The sequence below is a fragment of the Rhyacophila brunnea genome, unplaced genomic scaffold, assembly GCF_057557595.1.
Source record: "Rhyacophila brunnea isolate RB1 unplaced genomic scaffold, BYU_Rbru_1.0 scaffold_15, whole genome shotgun sequence".
In the NCBI taxonomy this organism is placed as follows: domain Eukaryota; kingdom Metazoa; phylum Arthropoda; class Insecta; order Trichoptera; family Rhyacophilidae; genus Rhyacophila; species Rhyacophila brunnea.
In genome coordinates this window covers 37,112,232-37,133,535 of record NW_028232806.1, presented here as the reverse complement: position 1 = coordinate 37,133,535, position 21,304 = coordinate 37,112,232, and the positions used below count along the sequence as shown (strand labels likewise).

Sequence of the window (21,304 nt, the reverse complement as noted above, 5' to 3'; positions counted from 1 at the left end):
TACAATAACAGAAAAAGAACAGATTTATCAGTGCCAAAGAAAATGTCGTGCACAACTAATGGTAATCCAAATCTTCTAAAACCTTTCAATAAATCTTTTTTATGGTTTGCAAAATATTCAAATTATACACGTGAATTGTTTTACTGGCACCAATGGTGTGTGAATTTAAGTATCGCGATAATAACTGTTTACACGTAAAAGTGGTGATGATGACTGTCTCGCTAGTCTCATTCTTCAAGTGTAAGCGAGACACGTTGTTGTCATTATCTGGTGCTATTTGATACGTTGTGAAAATTTGTAAACGTCAAAATGCTCTGCGCGTTGTAGTTCGTTATACTGTGCAGTTGCAGATATCGCACAAGTTCCAACTATCACGTGAAAATTCAGAAGCTGCTGAACATTTTTGACCCTCGCATACAATCTTGTAACAGCCTTTACACGTGCATTTTCTTTTTTATCGTCGCGATAATACGTACCTGTCAGCAGTAGATCCATGCACGTGTAAACGAGCTATAGTGCAAATGACAGCACCAATATTTTCATTAAGTTTTGTTCATAATTATTATGTATATTCACGACAGTATTTTTAAATTTGGAACGAAATTTGGGATTTTATCAATGCTGTTTGTATATCGAATGTAGAAAGGAAAAAAGGCGTAACCCTCAGTTTTTTCAAAATAGGTTTTATTGCATAATAATGTTGTACATGACTAAATACACGTTGTGCCCAAAGGATGTAAGCTGCAAATACTAATTTATTATCTAAATTTTGCTAGCAATTAAAAACAAAAAAAGAAGGAAGTGACATAGGAAAAATGACCTAATCATCATTTTCGTTAGTTTTTTTAATTAACTCAATAATGATTATCAGATTAGAAATATAAAAACCAAATTATTAATTATCATGAACTTCAAGGTTATATCTATTTCGTTTTTTTAACTTTGACCGAAAACCATAACAAAAACGTTTTTGTCCCTCCTGTAAAATTTGATTTATATGGATTACGCCCTTTTGCCTTTCCACAGTCGATATACAAATAATTACAAGATAAAAAAAAACTTTTTACATACCACGTTTTTAAATTTTCTGTTGAATCATATAAACTTGACAATTCTATGTATTAATAATTTAGCACAAATAAGGCTATTGTCAACAAATCATTTTTTGCTATTTTGCAACAAACAAACAAAATATATAGAATACTGAAATGTCATTTTGATTTCCATAGTAACGCACGTATATATTAACAATTTAGTTGCTAGGACCACCCCCTTAGCAACCAATAATAGTGGACTGGATTACGGATTTCTTCCGAAATAACTTTTCATACAAAACAGAATTAACTGAAAATGAATTCAATTCTACTTAAAGATGGCTAAAAGTATTAAAAGAATGCATTGACATCGTGTTCTGATATATTCTTAAAGTTTCAAATGTCTAGCTAGTTGGGAAGTTAGTTAAAATTGATTGCAAGATTTGTACTGGATAAACAACCACCGGACAAACTAGAATACGAGCTAAGAAAAACGTGGTAAATATATTAACTATTGAAAAAACGCCAATCCCGGGATCGTCAAATTGTAATTCCGATATCCTGGGATCAAAATTTTGGCTCGGGATTGGATTCCTTAAGTATGATCTATCTATTGAATCCAAATTGAAGAGCGTTATAAAATTTTGCGTCCTAGTAATAGGTACTAACTCCAGATTCCGAGATACGTCCTATTAACCAATTAACCTATTAACTTATTATGAGACATGAGTATTTTTATTTCTAACATCAAGGGACATTGGTCGTTTATGCAATAAACAAGTAAGCCAAACAAATTGGCGGTATTCGGTCGAATGTTTTTGCAAAATAACCGTAATTGGAAATAATTACGCTAGTGATACAGATCCATAATTTTATCATTAAGTACTCTGAGCGAGACCTTGTGATACGGCAAAACGATCATGATACTAACATCTTAATGACCAGAAGATCTTTTTATTGACGCGCATTTTTAAAATTTATTTATTTGTTGAATTATTAAATTTTTGATACAATACAATTCAATAGAGAAGTCAAATACGTAATTGTATTGGTTATAATTGATATAAAAATAAAGCATTCCTCGGAAGTGGAATAGTGGAAAAAAATACACATTGGTTTGCCAAAGTGGGCGCTACCTTCCTCGAGGTATCTGGAAGGGTTCTCAGATGCATATTTTTTTAAGCAGTGGGGCGTTTAATGACTTAGAGGCCCAACGCACTGTCAGATTTTACGATTCTAGGATAAAAAATAACAATTTAACGTCCACAAAATCTTGTGGGTACCTACTTATTATTGGCAGCGCATGATCTGCCTGACGTTTATTCTGTGAAATCATAATCGGTTATATTAAAAATATATAGGTACCTACCTAAGTACTTACCTAATTATCAATTTGTGAGAAATACGTACAATTTTCGTACTTAAATAGTTTTAACTGTTTGGAGGCCCCCTTTAAAAATTTCTACCGAGTCGGTTGTGTCATTTGCGTTAAAGAAAAGCTTTGCTGTATGCAGATAGTTGATCACATGGCTTTATAGACACATTTCTTGAATCTAGAAGATCAGCCGAATTTGATTGAATCGAAGGCTTATAAATGAACGCGACACTCGTGTGTCCCCGTCTGAACGCGCCCATCCAGTTATGTGTAAATGCGGAATCTCGCCACGCTGGTGCGCCATATAGTGTCCAGTGTGAAATGGGCCTCAGTTCGGGATTTATAGCGAAACCAGTCTTATATAACTGTAAATTAGGACGTTAAACAATAAACATTAAATTTGAAAATAAGGAAGTACTTAGGTACTTAAGTCAAAAATGTTTGAGAATAATAGATGGATTGAATTGAATGGGTAACTTCCATTCTCCAAAAAGATATTAAATTAAGTCTAAAGAAGCAGGCAACGCCATATTTCTATGCTGGATTTTAGAACTAATAAAAATTTAATATAATTATGGTTTTCATGAAAAAATCATACGTAGAATACGTGCTTATTGTTTAGTTGTATTATTAAACATAATATTTTAGTTTGCATCCGTTCCAATATACTTACATATTTTTTTCACGGTATCTAACCATGCCGATGGTAACATGCATTCATTCGATTACAATTAATAGGTGTATACGTTTTTTCCTATTGGTAGGGAAAACAATAGTATACTATTTAATTATCATTGTCAGGAAAGTTATTTAATATTTTTTAAAGTTAAATATTAGTCAGACTGAATTGCGCCGGACGACAACGTGTTAATTGTACATACATCACAATATATATATATAATATTTACCAGTCATATGATTAATCTATGGTCATATGATCGCTCATAGATAAGTATCTTTAGTAGACTGTTTTGATCACATGCAGGTTAATGATTTTCATATTTTATTACCCATTTCGCCTTTGGGTCTACGATTTTATCAATCGATGGGAGTACATTATTTTATTGACATGCATAAAAAAGGAAGTCATAAATTTTACTGGCATCGTATAAATTTACTGAATTTATGAACAAGTGTTAGGTGAATTAATGATACCTACCGATGGATGTCAATATCTATTAAATTGTTGGCAATTTATCGCATTATTTTTACATCTGACAGCTGAATAAGATAAAAAACAAGTTTATATTCAGAAAAATGTTATATTTACTGAAGTTGTAACTTAATAACCATACATTAAACTGGAACACTCAATCAACATTCGTCCAAGGAACAAACAAGTAGGTTAGATCTTAGATATATAAAACATAGCAGGATTTCGAGACACCATTTTAAACAACCAATATACCGTCACCTTACTATTAAAACCTCGTAAATCTGTTTGAGAAGAACGTTGAACATGAAGAACAAGAACGAATAATTCGTCCAAAATAGTTTCATAGCTGGAAACAGCTGTAAATATAAATAAATTAAGCATCGTAGAATTAACACGTAAATGATAATTCAATGAATAAAATATACTAATTTGGTCATTTCAGATGCCTTGAATCTCTGTACTGGAATTGCTGTGAAGAGCGCTTCTGTTACGATGAGTCGATCGCGAACTTCGCAGACTATGGTCCATCATCGGCGTGGGACGAGAAGTGCTACACCAACGGCTACGACAATGGAAACATCATCGAGAACATGGGCTACCCGCCAGTCACCGCGCAGCCGGAGGGCAGGGGCGTATTGGTAGAGCTGCCCATTTTGGCACCTAACATATACGAGGTAATTAAATTTAAACCTTCATCTATAAATGGGATCGTTATTATTAGTAGATTGTTATTTGTATTATGTAATTTAAATAAAACATAATACTTATACATAATTGAATAAAGATCAGAAGCTGTTTCGTTCACTTAACAGGACATTATTAATAGGCGCAAAACACATTCTTACAGCCATTGACGTCCCTAGACATAATGCCGCCCCATTTTTTATACAATATTTTTTAATATCCGTGCTCGTGTCGTTTCTGGTCACCAAGGACGTCGAAGTGCAACAGAAGTAAACTAGACATCGCGAAACTGACAAAAATTAAAGTCCTGTTTTAAGCTAATTCATACATTTTGTTTCCAACCAGTGAGCTGAATTTTTGAAAGGAACGATATTTTCATTAATAAGTACTCAGTTTAGGTAGTGATTTCTATATATACCAAATGATTTTCCTCGGTTTGCCGCTCTTCAAGTAACTGCCGCCCCCAAGCGACCCTTAATCTGCCTACCCCCACGGGACGTCATTGCTTACAGCTTATTTGTCGAACAATATAAAGATGACTTTGATTTATAGAAGAAATGAAGACTTAAGGCGATGTCTTTATCTACCAGAGGCACCTAGCGGAAAAAATACGAAGCTTGCAATTTGAAACATTTTTTTGATAATTTACAATTTCAACTGTATTAATTAATAAATATCTTCCTATCTGAAAACGTAATTTTTTTTTATTTTTTTTTATTTAAGTCAAAGATAAACTTACAATAATTGTAAAAAAATGTTATAAAATGTGAATTTGTCAAAGGACCCCATCTTATTATTACAAATATTTTATGATCATATTTATTATTATAATTTAGTTTATTAAGTGTCTATGCTGACCTTAAGAGATTTTTGACTAATTCATAGTTTTAATATTTTTATATTTATTTAAAAAAACATCGATTTTTATAAAAATATAAATGTGTAGGTATAACTTGAAATCCTTGTTCTTTATATCAAACTGAGCTTTAATATTGGGACTATACCTAAATAAGATTTATTACAATATTGTACGTTTATCTTTGACTTAAAATAAAAAATATTTTTATTTTTAAAGTTTTCAGATAGGTGCATATGTATTTATTAATTAATACAGGTAAATTATCAAAAAAATGTCTTAAATTGTAAGTTTCGTATTTTTCCGCTAGGTGCCTCTGGTAGGTAAAGACATCGCCTTAAGTTTATCTTAGCTTTAAAATAAAAAAAATGGTTATTAATGTTTTTAGATACTTACGAACGTACCTATTTATTAATTAAAATACTTTAAACTGTAAATTACCACAAACAAATCCCAAATTGAAAGCTTCGTATTTTTCCGCTACGTGCCTCTGATAGGTGAAGTATTCACCTTAATCCGAACAACAGTATCTTAAAGTTCACGTCATTTTGATGTACCAATCATAATTGCCATATTAATACACCTGCACATAAAACAACACCGGTACAAGGTAATATCATTATGAAACATTGAGAAACACTGCCTAAGGGTATTACCTCGAATGACTTTGTAGTGATCTCTGCATATTAACAATTTGCAGTACTTACCTACTTATATAGAAGGTCAGGGTTTCTCAAGTTCTTTTTATATGGAATCACAGAAATATTAGTAATAATTAAAAAAAAAATATTAGGTATTAATTATTGTTTTTACATCGTTTATATACCTACCACATTTAAGTTTTTTAGTAACAGATAATTATTACGGGTAAATATTTAGGTAAATTGCGTGATGGAGATAATATGTAGGTACTTAAAATTTAATTATGTAGGTAGGTGTCAGTGTTGCCAAATATGTCATTCACAAAAATAAAATAAGCTGAAAAAATATTTAGAAACCTGCATTTTAGGAAAAAGTCGCAATTAACATTGTTTTAACGAGAACAAAGAAAATTTTAAAGCCGAGATGCAGTGGAGGGCGTAGGGACGTGGAGACAATGATTAGCATTAGTATTCTATACTCAATTTGTGAGAAATACGAATCTATTTAATATTTTGAAATCCCCGTTTAATGTTGAATAACCCGTTTCGAGGCCCAATTTTAAATCTTCGAATTCTTTAAAATGTCGAATCGATTGCGTTGTCTGCGTCAAAGAAAATCGCCACTGCCGAGATGCATAAAACGTTACTTAAATAATAATTGAATGTTATTCGGTTGCGTATAACGATCTGACAGCTGTCATATTATTATTATATCATATATATTCAGAAATTAAATTAATAATTTTTAATGCCGTTTACTTGCCTATTTTCGACAGATGAAATTTATTTTAAGTATCTATTACATAGGCAGACACGAAATACTGGCAGTATTTTATACGTCTTATTAATTATTATGTACACTATTGACATCTACTAGGTATGTAAACAGTTGCAAACGTAATAGATGATAATCATGACTTTAATATAGGAATTATTGCCATGTCAATAAAAAAATAATATGAGAAGACACTCTAGGTATATTCAGTGGTGTAGTGGAGCCGGAGCATGCCAGGTCGGTGCATCGGAGCTCCAGCACTTTTCTCAACACAGTTCTCATTAATCATTTTAAATCACATGAATTCATAAAATTAGGCGGTTGTTATTTTTAACATCAAGATCAAGAATTTTAAATAATGTTTATTCATACCCTAAACTGAACTGGGGAAAAGGCAAAAAAGCGAGAGAAGCGGTTAGTCAGAAATTTAAAATTGTCAGTAGGTACACTCAGTGACGTCCCTAGATAAAATGCCGCCCCTAGGCAGCGTCAAAATGCCGCACCATGTTTCTATACAGTATTTTTATCATCCTTACATGAGTCCAATATCTAAAAAATGTGTTGTATTGATACATTACTAAGTATCAGACAGTAAATATTATTCGCAAATCTGCACGTGTCGTTTCTAGTCACCAACGACGTCGATGGGTAACGGAAGTAAACTAATATCGCGCACCCGACAAAACCAGTTAGCTGCATTTTTTAATGGAAAGTTATTTTCATTATTACTAAGTTTTGGTAGCTATTTCTATACCTATATTCTAAATGATTCTCTTCGATTTGCCGCCCTTCGAGTAACTGCCGCCCCCAAGCGACGCTCAATCTGCCTACCCCCACGGGACGTCACTGGGTACAAGGTACACGGTACACTTACATTGAAATATTGAAGAAATTCCTTTTGAGTTGGGAGGGGATTAGGATTTTAAATGGCAATATATTGTAATAATAATGGCACTAGCACGATGCATCTATTTATTCAATTAACGGCTAATAAAGCAGTCATTAAATTATTTAAAATTTATAATTATTATAAGTCATATTAACTTATCAATCGTATGTATCAATTATCAATCGTATATAATATATTCTGTTTATAAATTTCTGTTTTTAAACCTCTGAAAAATACAGGCGTTATACAAAATGACTTGCGTTATTTGTTATGCTAATTTGACAATGTATCAAAATGAATTTTCGTATTGACTAAGAATGTAGGTACCTACATCTTATTGTCTTTAAATTTAAGTGATTGGTCTAAATACATACCTTAGTAGATAGATATCCAGGTTAAACAGTTCTAAATATTTTTTTATAATTTAATAAAATTTAAATAAACAAAAGAATGTCTATGTACCTACTTATAATATTGGAAACTTGAAGGAATTCCTGAACCAGATCCTAAGACTTAAACCTATTGTTGAACAAGAACTTCGTCTATGTTAAAACTGTGAATTAAGAATCCCCTCTAGTGCAGCTAATCGCACTTCCGTTTTTAAATGAACGCCCCCAAATTTATCATTTCATTTTACACTCCCGTGGTGTACGGATCTATCAATATACGTAAATTGAAGCTTTTTATTATAAAAATATTTCTAAAACGATCAGAAGTGACGTTAGAATTATTATTAGTAAACTTTTGGTTTATTGGGAAGAAAAAACAGTCGCATATAAAGCCTTAATTAGATTGAGCGAGTTTAAAAGCAGGCTAGTCAGCTAGTGTGATAGTGATGATGACACACAAAACTTTGCACTCGCTCAGTAGCCAACAAGCTAGCGAGTTGAAACCATATGTTGTTTATTTAATTTGCTCGTACTCGCAGCTAGTTCAATAGCAACTATGATGAAACACGGCTAGTTGACTAGCTAACAAGTCCACACGCCAGCGAGTAGCGAGTAAAGTAGCTTGGCTTTCAACTTTTTTCGTAGATTGTTTACAATCTGCTTGTTACCTAGTTAGATGATTACACTCGGCGAGTTTACTGGCAGATAGTAAATTCATGTAGTATACGTTGCCGCGATGACAGGTAAGTCGCTGAGAAGTCTTCTATAAACGACTACAGCGACTAACTGTTATCACCGATTTCTTGGTGTCGGATAGTAAGTCTGAGAGAATACGTAGATCGTATTAAGTCATAACTGAGATCCGGATCTTGGTTCGATTCCAAATCTTTGATCAATATTGCAGAAAATTAATCTATGTTCGGTTATTTGTAAATTGACTTCGCCTCATTGTTTATTATTACGTCGTATACGAGAAATTACTGTTAATAATTCGTTTAACCCTTAGACTATAGATACATATAGACGCCACCCGTTGCATTGCTAAATGAAGCCGCGTGCCTTGCGTTTGGTTTGTGAGCGATCGAACGCATTCGTCTACAAATGTTCGAGACCATAGACCATTTCGCTAGTGCTCGCCCAAAGTGCTCGCACTAGACGCTCAGAATTAAAATATAATTTTCTATTTTGTTACGTTATATAGTATTTTTAAGCGGTCAAAATGCAACCATTAGATAAAGATATCCATAATTTAAGTTATTTTAAAGATATACTAGGTCACTGATATTTAAATATATAATAAAATACAAATAAATTATCACGAACATGTATCAACTTACTTATGAAACGTAATACCATCTTCTTGCTTATCAGTACAACACACAGAACCATATTTTCTACTTAATTAACCAAAAATATTTACCACTGACTTTATGTTTAACACAAAAAATATCAATTTTAGCAACACGAGCTCGCAAGTTATCGACGCTATGTGAAGCGTTTCGCCCCGATTTGATGGCGATATTTTTGGAAACTGGCTTGTAGCTAGTAGACCTTTTATCTTACTCTAGCGCGTGTCGCAGAAATTGTAAGGGTGCCGAATACTTTCTCACTCGCACTCATGCATCGTTTTTGTTCAGGCCTTGGTTTAACCTATCGAGTGAATGGTCTATATCCAAACACACATTAAGTATAATATCATAATCAATATACTCTTGATGAGAAATAATTGATTGTGAACATATTGTTAAACATTTGGTAATTACTAATAATAATGGTAATTCTCTATAATAATTACAAATTTGGGTGTAGTGACATCAATTGGCGAAAATAATAATTGAAAGCTCGAACGGTAATGCAGTTTACTGCATTATCATTTGTTTTAAAAACAAATGAGTCATGCTTTCACTTTTAATTTTTTCATTTGTTCTGAAACAAATGAGTCAGTCACTTTTTCACTTGTCCTTTTTGATTCCATTATTACACATGAATAATTTTAAAAAGTTCTGTTTTTTTATTATTTGCGAATATTCTTCTATTTTAGTCAATGTGAAAACAATATTATAATACCTAGTTACATAATATATACTTATACCAAAATAAAAATTTATTCTTCAAAAAACATACAATATATAAAGAAATAACGTATGGCTTTCATGTTTTGGGCAACATGTCGTTTGATATTTTAATTTGTAATTGATGAAAATTATTCTTTTCTTTTTTTAGGTATTTGCTAAGTCGATGATCTTCATCGACGATTCGATAGTTGAAAATGAAGAGAATAATAAAGACCATAAAAACTCAAATGGCTACTACAATGGACCGACCGGGAAAGCTGTTTCCTTTGAAGATAACAACAACACAAAAAACAATGATCTTAATAAAGAAAACGATGAAGAAAAAGTGCCAGACTTTTATATCATGTTTCAGGATGAAATATTTCCTGAACACAAGATGGGTAAAATTGAAGAAGAAGAAGAAGATGATAGCAGTGGACCAAAGACACCAACATCACCTGAAGATATTGGAATATCAATGAAGTGTTTAGATAAAATTGAACCCACAAAGACGCCTGATTTTGTTCCAAGTCTTGGAGATCCAAAAGTTTTACTGAAGACGGAAAGCCTTAAAAGTATACTGAAAGAAAACACTGCAAAATCATTACCTAGAGCCAGAAGCGCTTTATATTTACCTAGAACAGACAGCTCCAAGAGTATTACAACAACTAGTCCAAAACAAGATATCAATAGAGTTGACAGCATGAAGAATTTTGAACACGTACATCAAATTTCGAGGCCAGAATTGAGACGAGTCGACAGCTTGAAAAATTTCGACCGCGTACAACAAATTTCAAGACCAGATTTAAAACGAGTCGACAGTATGAAACATTTCGATCAACATAGACAAATTTCGATACAAGATTTGAGACGTGTGGATAGTATGAAACATTTGGAAGAAAACATTCGAAACAGAGTTCTGGCTAGATTGCCCCAAAGAAGTGCATCATATCTCTCAATACCTCATTATAATAATACTTTAGAGCAGTCGAGTAAGTCCATGAGTCAAGATATTTTTGCCATCTCATCAGCACATCTCGATACGCATCCTGGTGGCGATTTTAGTCTTCTTAGTCAATGTACAGATACTCCGGTTATTAAGGGTGGAAAACTTCCAAAATTCTACGCCGAGACGCCTGAAATTGGCGTGTACAAAGCTGAGACGAGCTTGCAGAGTATTGTCACAACTCCAGACGTGATATTCACCGAGAACGATTACAGTATGCCGAGATATTATAGCAAAAATATTCCTGCCATAGCACAAATACAACCGGGCGTCCATTCTAGTAGGTCGATGCCTGATCTTCGTTTACCAGTATCCAAACGACTGGCGAGACTGAAAACAAAATTGGCGCCTCTTGTTATTAAAAGACATGGCAGTGGTGAAGGGCCAAGTCACCATCATCACCATTGATGTATTTTGATGAATCTTGGAGATTTGAGATATTGTATTATTAACCCCCAATGGTGCGTGGCGAATCCCTGGATGCCAATCACATACTTCGTGAGGACCTCCATATTGATTCAATTGCAATGGATGAACTACTCCGATTGATTAGTGTGACCTGGTTTCCACGAGGGATAATTACTCAATGTCTAACAAATTAATGGTATCATTTGGCAATAGAGAATACACAGTCATTGTAAGGATAGAATTCTAATTGATCAGAAAAATTTCCAATATTGATTTAAAACTTTAAAAAACCTTTCTCTGTACTTATGTGTACATTAATTATACGATAATTTCATTTAGTTAATTTCAAAGATAAACAGTAACAAAAAAGATTGTCAGTATACTTAAGGCTCTTAGCTGAGGCATGGTCTAAAAAGATCGTATATGCGGCGCGGATTGTGCTAATGACGCGTGTCGAACGGAACATAATTTGTCATAAAAATTGAACATGCGTCCAATTAGTGTTATGTTTATTGTTATATTAGTAATAATAATAATATTATATTCATTGAAAATTGGAGTTCAGGCATAACGTTTTTTAGTAATATTTACACAATATAAGTAAGTATATAATCTTATGACGCCATCACAAAAAAAATCGACGTGCTCCCACCTCGAATGCTGCTCGGTGATTGGCGACGATGTGAAATTTCGTCCCACCTATTGTTGACAATTATTTACCGTTTCACTTATGTATCTATGCTACACATACCATAATATTAATTTAATGCCTGAAGATACCAAAATGGGAAATTCTAATCATTAATAATATATCCGATTACTATAGAATAGTACAACACACTCGTAAATTAAAATTAAAATTTGATTCATCAAGCCTCTTACGATAGTACCTATGTATTAGTTTTTTTTAAAATATATATTTTTTTTGACCATGCCCGATCCTAAGAAGATCATATAGGCCTCCACAGAGTGAAGGTTTTGTATTAATTTGAATACGTTGACTCAAAACACACATTCAAAAACAATATGTGTATTTGATAGACTCACGACATTATAAGCAGACACGTTAGCCACTCGGCCATCGTGGGCCGTAAAATATAAAGGAAACTAAAAATTTTGCACATTGTATTGTATGTCATTCACAACCAGGGTCATGGGAAGTTATTCTTGGGACATCACTCTCAAGGGTGCTCCTCAATCTTTATGGCAAGGCATATATGTCCAAAATGGTGTGGAGATGACATAGCAGGATGTAAAAAGAAGCCATGTAAAATTTAAATATTTTCTCCTGTCTTAAAAATGAAATTGAAATTCCTTTTTTAAAATGTATTAACTAATAAGTATATACCTAACTATACAAGTATTTTTTTGAAATTATAGTATTAATATTTGTAAATAATATATATTAAATATAATTTGTTAAATTAGTTAAGTATTTAAATTAATGTAGTACTTTAGATTTACCACTGCGTATTAAGTACATTCCTTTTTTGTGATAAAGTTACTACACAAAGTCATTGTGATCAAATTTAAAGGTAGGTAAATTATTGTAAACAAATAATCATAGACTTAAATTTAGTAAGTACGGCAGTGTCGCCAACGTAAAGATAAGTATCTAATAGTCTTTAAATATTGTATGTATGAATGTTCTTTCTATTGTGAAATATAAAATTATTATTACCACATTCTACAGTAACTGAATGGTACCTAGGCACTATTTTATAAGAATGTTTTCAGTTTCTCCTGAAAATACTATTTGACATAAAATATTGTACTCCGACACTGGGCTTTTGTATTTGTTACATGTAAATTGTACGTATTACATTTCACCGTAGCACAGTTTGCCGTGTGCTTTCTTATCGGAAAGAGATGAAAAAATTAAGCGTTGTTCGTGGAGTATTGTAGACAATAATGTTCCTTCAAGAATGAAAACCTAACCTAACAATTAATCCAGTATATCAGCTATTTTTAAAAATTTGTTTGCCGCTGGCTTCCTGTAAACGTACACCGACAAGAAACCGTACTATACAACCCAAAAAGGTTGCACGGTCTTCACGTCTCACGGTTTAATATGTGACCATATATTTCCGATACAAGATTTCACAGCGAAGTGTGATATGGCGAACTGCATACGTACAAATTTCCGGACACGGCTTTTAACCAATTCACTGCGGAGCATTTAATTACCAGATTTAAATAACATGCAAATTATATCTAATGGCCCCTTAATCAGGACACAACAGCTGTGGCGTTCGCGCTGTAAGGATTAAACAATCAGTTTTGCTTTCCGATCTGTCTCCGTTCCATTGAACATCACACACACTTCACATATTTTTAAAGAAATAAAGACACCCAATAAATATTGCATCGCAACAATTTACTTACTCCTATGTATGAAAATGAACGAGTACTTTTCTACCCATATTCTGTCTATATAGTAATAAAACAGGCAAATCTATATAGTGATAAAAAAACTCAATAGATGTCTCTGTTACTATAATTTTTTAATTTTTAATGTCACATCATTGTGTCAGAATTTTTGTTACCAGGATTAATATGAATGAAACTTTAAACACTACTACATTTATAGGCTTAGAAAATGTGAATATGTAATGTTGTAGACAATAAAAAAACCGAGATATTACTGAATTTAAATAATAACCTACTTATTTAGATTTATGTCATTGATTAATAGTACATAGTATTATTGAAGTTTGTACTGTACAAAACCATGTAGATATTGTATATTTGTGTATATTCAAAATAGGATTAAAAATAATTATTGTATTATACTTTTGACTGTACTTAATAAAATAATATACAGTTATACACTTGAAAAATATTTTTTTATTTTTTTATCTAAGTTTCTAACCATTTTTAGTCAAATAATATACTATAGCACCGCCATCTTTAGATTAATAAGCATAACCTTTTGCACAAGCAACTAGTCGTCCACTGCCATACTATTTATTGATAAAAAAACTTGCAAGCAGAGTTTGGTATTCTATAATGACTGAAGAGTATAAATAAGTTATTAGTTATTGTCGTTTAGAATCGACTGTCACATTGACAAACGTTTTAGTGTATTATGATATTATTATACACAGAAGGTTACTTACTTTGATCGTCACTTCCAATTATTATTAATAACACATAACCACGAAATCAGATGAACTCCAAGGTCTCCAAGATACGTTAAAATAATCTGAAAGAAATCTGAAACTAAGAATACTCCGACAAGTGAACACGACAGACGCGTCAGTATGAGCACTCTATAGACAATGACAGGTCATCCATAGACAACGGTAGGGGCGAAAAGTAGTACCAGTCGTGTAATGTATCGGCTTCCTTCTTCAGTGAGCAATGACTATACTAAATTACCACAGAACAGACTAATAAATTGAATTCCGATAGACCATAACCCAATACACTACATTTTGATGCAAGGTTTTGAATGCGTGAGTGTCCTACGACAATGACCCACACATTATAAATGTGCAATAGCGTGTGTTGCAATTTCAAGTTGTGTTTCAATGAGCGTCAGTACATAAAACGAGAGCTTTTGTCAGAACGAAATATAAGCAGATACTTAACACGTGTTTAAGTTTATCCCATATTCTTCCAAACTCAAGATCGGATGCCTGTTTTTCCACACCCGTTAGATATTTCAGTTCCCATTATTTCTGAGTTCCCTGTAAATTACCATTCATATTTTATTATGACTTACACTTCTTGTCGGATTTATGTCACCATGCAGACGATTTAAGCCACATTTAGACCAAGCGAGGGAATGTTGGTTCTTCCCTCACTCCAGCAAAATTCTCTGCTTTTTGTTAAGCGAGCATAAGAATTTCATTGGAGTGGGGGAAGAACAAACAATCACTCGCTTGGTCTAAATGCGGCTTTACAATGATTCTTAGAATGTATTTATTAGTAAATCAATCTTATTAGTTGTAGGACAGTACCTAACAGTGGCGAAGACTCCATACTAAGTGATTATTTGAAGCCTACCTTCTTAAGAAAAATATTTTTTAATTGCATATTGACTTATTTATATAATCACTTGATTATATTATCGTCACCGTAGATGTCAAGGGAGCCAAGCGACAAATTTGGCAAACATGAGTAAAGCACACAAAAGTATTTTAAAATCATCAAAGATGCAGTGGTCAATAAATTTAAGCCACAAAACTCTTTTGACTACATTTTTTGTACATTTCAATATTCAGTGGTCAAGAGATAAATAACACACATAACTTCTAAGATACTATCTTTTTTAGTTATTTGTACAAAATAATAAAAAGACCAAAAAGTATGTTTTACGTTCAAAGTTTTACCGTTATATCTTTAAAAACAAAAAAGTTCAATAAAAAAATGTTACCTTTTTTTGTCACATAAAATCTCTGCGCGCCTGTTTCTCAGGATTATAATTTTGTGGACTGGCTCCCTTGACATCTATGGCGACGATATATTCTATAAAATAATTTATTTTGCCAACGAGAGATGCCGTATGTGTAGGAATGTATTACACAGATAATAACAGAATAATCTGCAAAGGTTTTAAAAATATACCACAGCGCGCCATCTGTCTTGACGTAAATAAAGGTCGGATTATGTTTCAAATAATTCTCAATTTTTTTCGCTTAATCGCTTAATTTTACGTCATCATTGAGTTTTTGAAGTTTCATTAAATTAGTGTGTCGTTGTCATTAGTGTGTACCTATTCATTAGTAGTAATAATAATATAATACGACCATGTCCGATCCTAATAGGATCATATGGGCCTCCACAGGGTAGAGGTTTGTATTAACAGATTTTGTTTTTTACGAGAAATGGATGTCAGTCACTTGCTCAACCTCTTAGGTCCATACCCTGACTCACACACAAATTGAAAAACAATATGTCGTCACTGTTCTGGCAGAAGACACTAATTCAAAAAAATGACATATCAAGTTAGTTATACTAAAATGTTCCTTATTTCAAACATTACTGTCTGGATACCTTCTTAATAAATAAACAGTCTATATTTTAAAGTCATCCTTTTTACGATTACTTAATAAACTCAGACCATTTCAAACATTTTAAAAACTTTAAAGTCAAATTACTCAAAACTAGTATTCTCCAATTAGTGTGTTCTGCCAGAACAGAGACGATGTGTACTTGCCAGACCCAGGATTCGAACCTGAGACCCACGGCGTGACAGTCCAACGCTTCAGCCGCGCGGCCACCGTGGGTGTCAAAGTGTCATTCATTAGTAGTAATATTGTATTATCTTCTTATTTCTCGTAAGTATACCTGACAAGTAGTGTGTTCTTTTTATCAGATCTCTACAGCCTACCTCTTTCCAAAAGTCACCCTTCGCCACTGGTACCTAATGCTGTGAGTAACCTGTTTTTTTTTATGAAGATCAAATTAAATAAATACTAAAAACTTTCTATGCACCATATTTTTGTAAACATAATATCCGTGTAAGGCATGAATATGTTAGTAAGTCTATAAACATCAATTCTCATGGCAGCTGTTTGTAAGGTTGGTGTTCTGTGATAAATCAAGAAAGTTATCGAAACTGATTATTATACAAAAAAATACAATTATTGTTCATTCTTCAAGATATTATAATTTTAAAATACTTGCCAGGATGCGGGTGACTCATCACTGATATAGGTAGGTGGCAATGGCGATGGGTGGAGGTAGGCTATTAAGATGTCACATAAATAGTCCACACTAAACTTTGTCAGTCATACTTATTTGTTTTCATTTAACAAGAATACAAATTATAAATGGTGCCGGTTAGTTTTTAAAAATCAATTAAACCCTGCCCAAATCAAAACATAATAGTTTAGGTATGCTATAGGCGACCTGACAAAAATAGTGCACACTTTTTCAGTCATACTTATTGGTTTTCGTTGAATTAAGAATATATAATAATATTACAGATGGTGTTGGTTAGTTTTTTAAAATTCATTGAGACGATACATCAGTGAAACGGTAAATAATTTTCAACTGTAGGCGCGACGAAATTTTGGACTCGCTAACATTCGGAGAGAGAACGTCGAGCTGGGAACACGTCAATTTATTTCATGATGGCGACGGGGGTATTAATTCTTAAATCGTGGAAAGATGACTAAAACAATAAACAAAACATTAAATGGACGCACGTTGGATTTATATGGCAAACTATATTTCGTTCACATTGCGTCATTTGCACCCACGACCCGCAATCCGCGCATCGCCTAGCCACGATCTTTTTAGACCCTGAGGTATAGCCTTAAGCCCTGCCTAAACCAAACCATAATAGATGAAAAATATTTTATAGGTAGACGAATATTTTTTGATGGTTTGGTTTTCCCCCCCCCCCCCCCCCCGACCATGTCCGATCCTAATAAGATCATATGGGCCTGTTTTTACAAGAAATGGATGTCACCCACTTGCTCAACCTATTAGGTCCATACTCTGACTCGTACACAAATCTGCTTGGTTTACTCAAGGTTTAATTGAATCTTAAAAACTAAGCTGCCATTAATTATAGTCTTAGTTAAATGAAAACAACTATGTGTGACTGAGAGTGTGTAGCGTGCACTATTTATGTCGGATCTTAACACCCTACCTCCACCCTTCGCCACTGGTAGGTAGTAAAATTTCCTGAAAAGGTAAAAAAAATGAAAAAAATATCATTCATGATTTAAAAGAATTAAAATACTCATTGGGTTTTTATTTGACTATTATATCCATTATTTAACAATGATTATGTAGCTATAAGCTAAAATTTTAAATATTTAAAAATAAAATATTCACATTTCACTAGGTATTCAAATAAAAACGTTAATAATAATAATAATTATTACACATTTCTCAAATATATATTTTTACAAATTACCAACATAATAGAATATTTTTTCATTTTTAATTTCTAAACAGAATAGGTCCCAAAACCTATGCGATATAACAATAGCAAGAAAACTTAAAATAATGATATTTAGGGAGATTTTTTAAATATTTTTAAATAAGGATCTCAATATTAAAAAAAAATGTTTTTTTTTTATAATTTTTTTTCGGAATATAAAAAAAGTATATTATTACATACCAATATTATTTTGCTATACTCTCCGGTGGTAAAATCAATATATTTAAATGTAATTGTATCTTGGTTCCTTTACAAAACTAATTTGCTGGTAACGTTTTTGTATATAATTTTGGACCAGCGCAGCTATTCGTAACAGTTATCACTTAGCACGTTTCCGTTATTTTCATTGGTCCAAATTAACACGGAAGACATTCCATAGGTATGCAAGACGGTTATCGACAGCTATCTATAATAATCGGTAAATTTGTAATACAGAAAAAATTTAGGTTAGTAGACATGTCGGTCAAATTCGGTTATATTCGTGCTGGTGCATACACTCGAACCCAAGAATTTTGTATTGATACATCAACCATATTAACATAACCTACAATTTTATTAGTCATGTAATTATTGCAGTAAAACAAATATTATGTTACTACTAGCTGCTACTAGCCACTCGATATTTGACAGCTCAAACTATAAATTAAGACAGCGGCCGTGACGTACTCATATTTCAAAACAGTCGGATCTTGCATTTCAATTCTCAATATGTAAAATTGACATAATCTGTTTCGCTCTACAAATTAACACAGCCAAGAGAGGAGCTGTTAAAAGATAGTACTTTTTGACAGTTCAGACAGTTAACTTATTTATAATAATTAACCACCTGAATACGTAAAATGATAAATGTGATATATTTTGGAGGTTAAGGCTGATTCTGATTAGTCGAGTAGTTTAGACGAGTGGAGAGTGATTTAGTTACCACTAAATGGTTTAGTGATTTAGTAACTCAAAAGTCTCCGAACACAGTACGTGACAGTCACAGTGAGTGAGTGACGTGTCAAAATGAAAAGAGCACAACGTAGGTAACAAACCCAAAAATCAAATAATGAACTATTGTTTTTATTCAACGAATAATTCACACAATTTAAGAATGTGACATTCTTTTTATTGAACATTCAGAATTTAAAAAGACTTCTGAGAAATATATAACCAATAGGAAAAATCTTATTTTTTATAAAAATACGACACCCAGCAGGTTCGAACGTGATTCTAAGTGTTTTCTAATAATATATGTTCAAAAAATAAATAAGTTAATGAGTTCATTTATAATGGCTATATTAGAAGAATTGAAGGAAGAAATTCTACGATAACTAATGAACTTGATTAAAGATAACGTGTTCAGACTCGTGGCTTGTTTAATATTTAGTGAGATGTGGTGGGGGTCGCTACTCAAACGAGAAAATGGAACAAAATGGATTGACTCGACTAAATGATTTTACTAAATTACTCGACTAAATTTGTCTATTCATACATGTTTAGTTACTACCGGTCTTTAAGTGAATATGTTATAATAGCCTCGCCGTTTATAAAAAAAACATGTGATGGATTTTATGTTTAGCTGCTATTAATCGTACAATATTATTATTATGATATTAGATGAAAATAAACTGTGTAACAAAAGTAATATTCTACCATTTATGGCTGTGAAACTATACACTTAGACTTAGAAATATGATTTTTTGTATTGGTCCAAAATTATATATGGTAACTATAACAGTGACAATAGTTTGTTGTAGATTGTACAGACATTTTTTCGTTATAAAATAAATTATCTACGTATAATTTTGTAGTTTTTCTTGTCATTCAATTTATTGAAAGTGGGGAGGAATAATAATCATTTTAATTTGGTAGTTAAATGCTTTTAATCAGTATTTTTATATAATATATATTATATAGACTTTATTTTAGTAAAATTAAAATAATTATAATTTTAGAGAATGTTGTGAAGAAGAAAACAAATTTGTAAGTTAACTAAATGTAAGTTTTAAATAATTTTTCAAAATAAATGCATTGATTAGTAGAATGTTACAGCTTATAGAAGAAAATACTATTAATATAACATATATTAGAATATAATAATATATATAATATAAAATATAGATAGATTATAATATTTAATTTCGAAATACTTCTCATCCTCATTTTTTTTTTAAATTATCTATTATTTACCAGTGTGGTAAAAAAAAAAAACATACATATTGTATACAGATTTAATCTAAAAACATCTAACACACACCGATTTGGAGATTCTAATATTCGGAATATTATAACAATATTAAGATGTATGAGATTTTTTTTTTAATATTACATGAAAAAAATGTTTGCCTATAAAAAGAATTACATTTTATAATCTACATTGACAATCAGATATAAATTATTGAAAACTTTTAGTTAAAATTAATACACCAAAAATTTAGCGCCTAGATTACAGATTACAGATTCGAATTTAAAATTAAAATAAAGATGGCTGCCATTGGAAAAATATTTTTATGTCAAGCCATAAAATAAATTAATGGTTCCTTGCTGAAAACGTTTGAAGTTAGCAGTCTGACAATGGAAAATTAGCATACTATTTATATTTTATGAAAACGGTCTTGGTTACAAAAAGATCCAGCCCACATATAAATAATAAAATCAGTAGGTATGCTAGTATAAGTATATTTTTTTATAAAGTTTGTTAACGTTCATTAGGTGAAAGTGTTTGAAGAAGCAACGCAATTTAACATGAGGAATACCCCATATTTAAATACAAATTGAATCATAAAGCTTCATAACAGTTATGGATCCAGGACTGTGGAACTTTCCTCTACAAATTATTGATACACACTGAAGTATGTATGACAATCAAACTATCACAGAAATGGCCAAAAATGGAACTACAAACTACCATAGGACGCCATTTTGACAATTTCATTCGAATGTCAGATTTTGTCCAGTTACGAGTCTTGATTGGGTAGTTTTCGACAGTGGCTCTCCCATCCCATTCTTCAGATAAGTTGGTACTATCCAAAGAATTAGGAGATTTAGGCACAAGCCAAAGGCGCTGTCGTCGACTAAATGGGAGGAGCTTGTTAGTTCACACAGTTAGGACAGTAGGTCTGTATAGTATTTTTAGTATCTTTTAGTGTCT

At 32.1% G+C, this 21,304-nt stretch overlaps 1 protein-coding gene across 1 annotated transcript in view; it reads left to right on the top strand.

Annotated features, from left to right (window-relative positions):
• Nucleotides 1–13,991, top strand: part of LOC147075290 (uncharacterized) — a 54,782-nt gene extending 40,791 nt beyond the window's left edge. Inside the window, exons 3-4 of the mRNA XM_085942707.1 lie at nt 4,008–4,239; nt 10,023–13,991. Coding sequence (XP_085798833.1) covers nt 4,008–4,239; nt 10,023–11,267 — 1,477 coding nt within the window. The 3' untranslated portion in view covers nt 11,268–13,991. The remainder of the gene's footprint in view (nt 1–4,007; nt 4,240–10,022) is intronic.
• Nucleotides 13,992–21,304: the final 7,313 nt, after the last annotated feature.